This window comes from Sciurus vulgaris (genome assembly GCF_902686455.1).
Source record: "Sciurus vulgaris genome assembly, chromosome: 2".
Classification (NCBI taxonomy): Eukaryota; Metazoa; Chordata; class Mammalia; order Rodentia; family Sciuridae; genus Sciurus; species Sciurus vulgaris.
Genome location: NC_136462.1, coordinates 33,192,374 through 33,196,564, shown reverse-complemented (window position 1 = coordinate 33,196,564; position 4,191 = coordinate 33,192,374). Strand labels below are relative to the sequence as shown.

Here is a 4,191-nt window from a genome sequence, read left to right as displayed (position 1 = left end):
GATGCATCTTTTAGGGCCAAGCTTAATCAGATTCTTTTCTTGGTCCATTCTGCCCTGTTTCTATGGCTTCACTCCTAATTCTTTCCTTCTTTCTATCCCTGGCTGGTACATTGTTAGGCCCTCTCCTCAGTCTTTCCTACAGTGCCTCAAACCATAAGAGTGACCACAAAGTGACAGGGGCACATTTATGGAACGATTAGCATTGCATAAAGAAAACACTCTCTCCCAAATATGACATCTAACCTCTATGGAGACAAAAGCAGGAATTTCCCAGGGCCAAGGAGTGGGGGAGAATCGTGAACAACAGTCTGAGAATGGCCGCTGGGCGTACAGATAAATTTGCAGAGGATAATGCAGCCAACACAGCCTAAACGGAAAACGATTGGAGATGCAACGTGGGTGAAGTGCAGTGGGAAAGTCTACCAAAAAGGTCACTTGGCTCACTTCACAGAGTGCCATTCAGAAGGTATCTGGCTAATGAAAAGGGTATCTGATTAGATCTATGTTTTCAAAAGGTAGGCTTTAAAAAAGTGCTGAGGATAGACTGAGGAGAAGACAAATTGGGTACAAAACAGCTAGCAAATTGTATCAGGTACAAATGGGAGCCTTTTAAATGAGCGTATCTTAAATAATCACAGTTGAAGCGTAGTAGTTTTGGAAAGAGGACTAGAGTGATGTCCCTAAGGTGGGGAGATAAAGCATTATTTTAACTTTTCCTAATTTCATACTCCATTTAAATTCATGACCTCACTCAAATATTTGTGTATAAGGCACTGATTCTGGCGTTGGGGATATGAGAGTGAGCAAAACAAATTAAAATAATCCCTTGAGGAGTTTATACTTTGATATTCAATCAAATTCTCCAAAAGGATACCAAAACTGCCAACTTAAGGCAAAGAGAAAGAATAGGCAAGCTTGTCTAGGAAGCACACAAGAAACAAGGTTAGGAGCTTTTATTAAATAAACAACAACTTGTTTACATTTAATAAGAATTCACTTCTCCCTGTTGGTTATCAACTAAACCTAATGAGTTGGGTGGAACAATCATTACCATCCCTCTTTCCAGATTTTTAAACAGAATACCAGAAAATTTAAATAATTTGCCCAAATTTCTAAATGGCAGCAGAGAGGAAGACTCACCCCTGGGCACAATGATGTCTATCTCTTGCCTTTCCCATGAATCAAAAGAGGCAGACAGGTAGCGGGGAAGTGCTGAGGAGTGATATTGGCAAAATTATATTGTTATAGTGTGTGCGCATGTGAATATGTAACAACAAATCCCATCGTTAGGTACAACTCTAAATGTATAATTAGAATGCAGAGAAAAAACACAAAAAAGGACTAATTTGGTTCCCTGGGGAGGGACTGGAGCTTTATTTGTTGCTTAAAATAATGAACAGTAGGTAAGAACATGTCAGGAACTACCTATACTTAACGACAATGCTTCTGTAGACTCTCAGGAATGTGCTCAGTTTCAGGCATGTGCTAACATTTCTGCTGCCAAGAAACTAAAACTTAATGTGTGGGACATCAAATTGGAGATCTTAACTTGATGAGTGGGCATTAGTCTCCTTGGGACTACAATGTATTCGAGGACACATGTAAAGCCTAAGAGTCAACAGAAAAATCAAAACAGACAATAAAAGAATTACAATTTGTGGTACGAAAACTCTTCTTTTTTCAAATGGTGGGCCACTGTCAACACTACCTCCGTAGCCACTATGCAGGCAGTTGGGCGGGGACCACCCATAACCACAGTGGCAGTGATGTTTGTTATTGCAGATCCCCTTCATGTTGCAGGTCTCAGGAAGGCAGTCCTGTGACAGGACAGACAAACTGACACACTTTTTGTGGATGCAGATCTTTCCTGTCCCACAGGCAGTGCCATCTTTCACTTCACCAATGTCAGGTACACCCACCCCTAAATGATGGACTGTACTCCAGCAGGTGACCCCGTCAATGTCAGTGTGCTGCAAAACATAATGATCCTGGAGATGGGGAATGTCGTCCACATTTTCACACTGAACTCTACCACAAAAGATGTCAGACATATTACATTTTAGGTATATTGTGCCATTTATACCACAGTGGCCAAACTGGTTTCCCTGGGAGTTGATTTTTTGGTAGCAATTCTGAGATGCACTCTTTGCACCTTTGCCAAAAATCTCCCTGCACTGTTGGTCACGGTTATTACATCTCTTTTGATAGCAGTAGGCACTGTCACTACAGGGGATCCCGTCCTGCACATACTCATCTTCTGGGCACTGATGGGATGTCCCATTACACCACTCTGGAAGGTCACATTCATTGACCTGTTGTCTACAGAGTCTCCCTGATGGTATGAATTTGCAGTCTTTGCAACAAAGCCCAAAAGCACAAGCAGCCCCAGGCCTCAGAGTGCAGTTCAACAGACAACAAGGATCTTGCTCACACTGCTGTACGGATCCACAGTCACACTCCTCTTCTTTTTCAACTGCACCATTTCCACAGCGCTTCAGCAAAAAGAATTTCCCTTGTTTTGGATGGTTGTGCAGGCATGATCCTTGGTTTAAAGTGGTCTTCCTAAAATCAGTATAACTGCAGTTGGTGAATTTCTCTGCTGGTACTCTGAAAGCACTCATAATGCAACCTTTTTCCCCACAAAAACAGAAAGCCTTATCATGTTGCATACCCAAAGTATGGCCTAATTCATGGGCCACAGTGTTAGCAAAGAGAGACCAGGGGTCTTCTTGGAAATTATCAACTCCACAATCAATAGGAGGACGACATATTCCTGCAACATAGGCTAGACCAAGTATACTTATATGTGAGTTTTTTATGAAAATATGTGCAGCATCATGCTTTAGCTGGGAAAGACTGACTTTTTTCCACTGAGAAAAATCTTCTAAAACCTGTTCTATGTTTTTCATTGGGAAAGCATTTCTTTGATTCCAAATCTCAATGCCAACCAAAATTACATAAGTGCTCAACTGCTGATACAAAGAATCCACTAAATTGACAATAAGAACTACATCCTCTTGCACCTTTGACAAGTTGCTTTGAGAGTAAATGAAGAAATCATGATCTATCACTACAAACAGCTCCAGAAACCATGTGTGGTTCCACCAGGCCCCAGTAGAATTTTGTTTCAGATCTGAGCTCTCAATCATTTCAAATTCCAATTGTTGGCGTGCTATTTCCTTCTCTGTTAAACCACAGGGTGGAAACTGTGTCTCGTTACTGTGCAATCTATAAACCAGGTGTTCAAACGTGGAAGAGTGCCTAATAGGTTCGATTTCATAAGTGAGGTCATTTATTTGTAACACTCCCCGAAAGCCCCCAAAACAGGTACTGAAAACAACTAGAGACTGGGGGGCCCCCTCCACATAACCATGATAGTAACAGTCATCCGGGATGAAGGGGTGGTCTTCCAGGAGGGTGTGCTGCTCTGTGTAGGTGAGCACAGGAAGATGTGCAGCAACCAAGAGCTTCTTGACCCTAATATGGACAATGTGTTTCTGGCCCCCAAATAGCAGGCTGTAGGAAAGCCATCCTGGAATCCTTGCACCTCTGCCCCTGCTAGTCACCTTCAAGGGGATCACCACTTCTGGGGAACTGAGATGTTGGGCGGGCCCAGCTTGGGAGAGGTCAGAAGGGGACAGAGACACTTCGAGCCACAGCAGCAGAAGAGTGATTCTCATGGACGCTCCATCCTCCACCCCCACCATTATGGAGCCATCTGTCCGGAGCAAAAGAGGACAGAATGTGAGGCACTGCTTGTGTGGCTCCTCCCGCTGAGCCTCTCAGCCTGCAGGGCTGGCCTTTCCGGATTTGTGTCCTGGCAGAGTTGGATCATCAGAGTTGCACTGCTGAAAGTGAGAATAAAAACAATGAAATAAATTAAAAGAAAAGGTCGGGGCAAGTGGTAGGACTGGGTGAGGAAAGCAGGAGAGAAAAAGACTGGATTAGCAGAAAGAAAAAAGTGAGTCATGAGTCAGGATACTGGTTTGCATTTGCTTTTTAAAAATGAATTAGAGAGTTGGAGAGTAGAGATACGTCGATACTGGCCATATATTGACAATGGTTGAAATTAGAAGATGGGAACTTACATGATTATCTCAATAATAGTATGAAAATGTCAGTAAAAAGAGAAAAAATAAAGAGACTCTATCTCAAATTGTGCGACATTTGGTTTATATCTGTTGTACTCAT

General features: G+C 42.5%; 1 protein-coding gene across 1 annotated transcript; it reads right to left on the bottom strand.

Moving 5' to 3' along the window:
* Positions 1 to 1,474: 1,474 nt before the first annotated feature.
* On the bottom strand, positions 1,475 to 3,707 carry ADAM21 (ADAM metallopeptidase domain 21; the record flags this gene model as incomplete). Its single annotated transcript, XM_079126523.1, has 1 exon — positions 1,475 to 3,707. One exon carries the CDS (start codon positions 3,705 to 3,707, stop codon positions 1,545 to 1,547), a length of 2,163 nt encoding a protein of 720 aa, XP_078982649.1. The 3' UTR covers positions 1,475 to 1,544.
* Between the last annotated feature and the right edge of the window lie 484 nt (positions 3,708 to 4,191).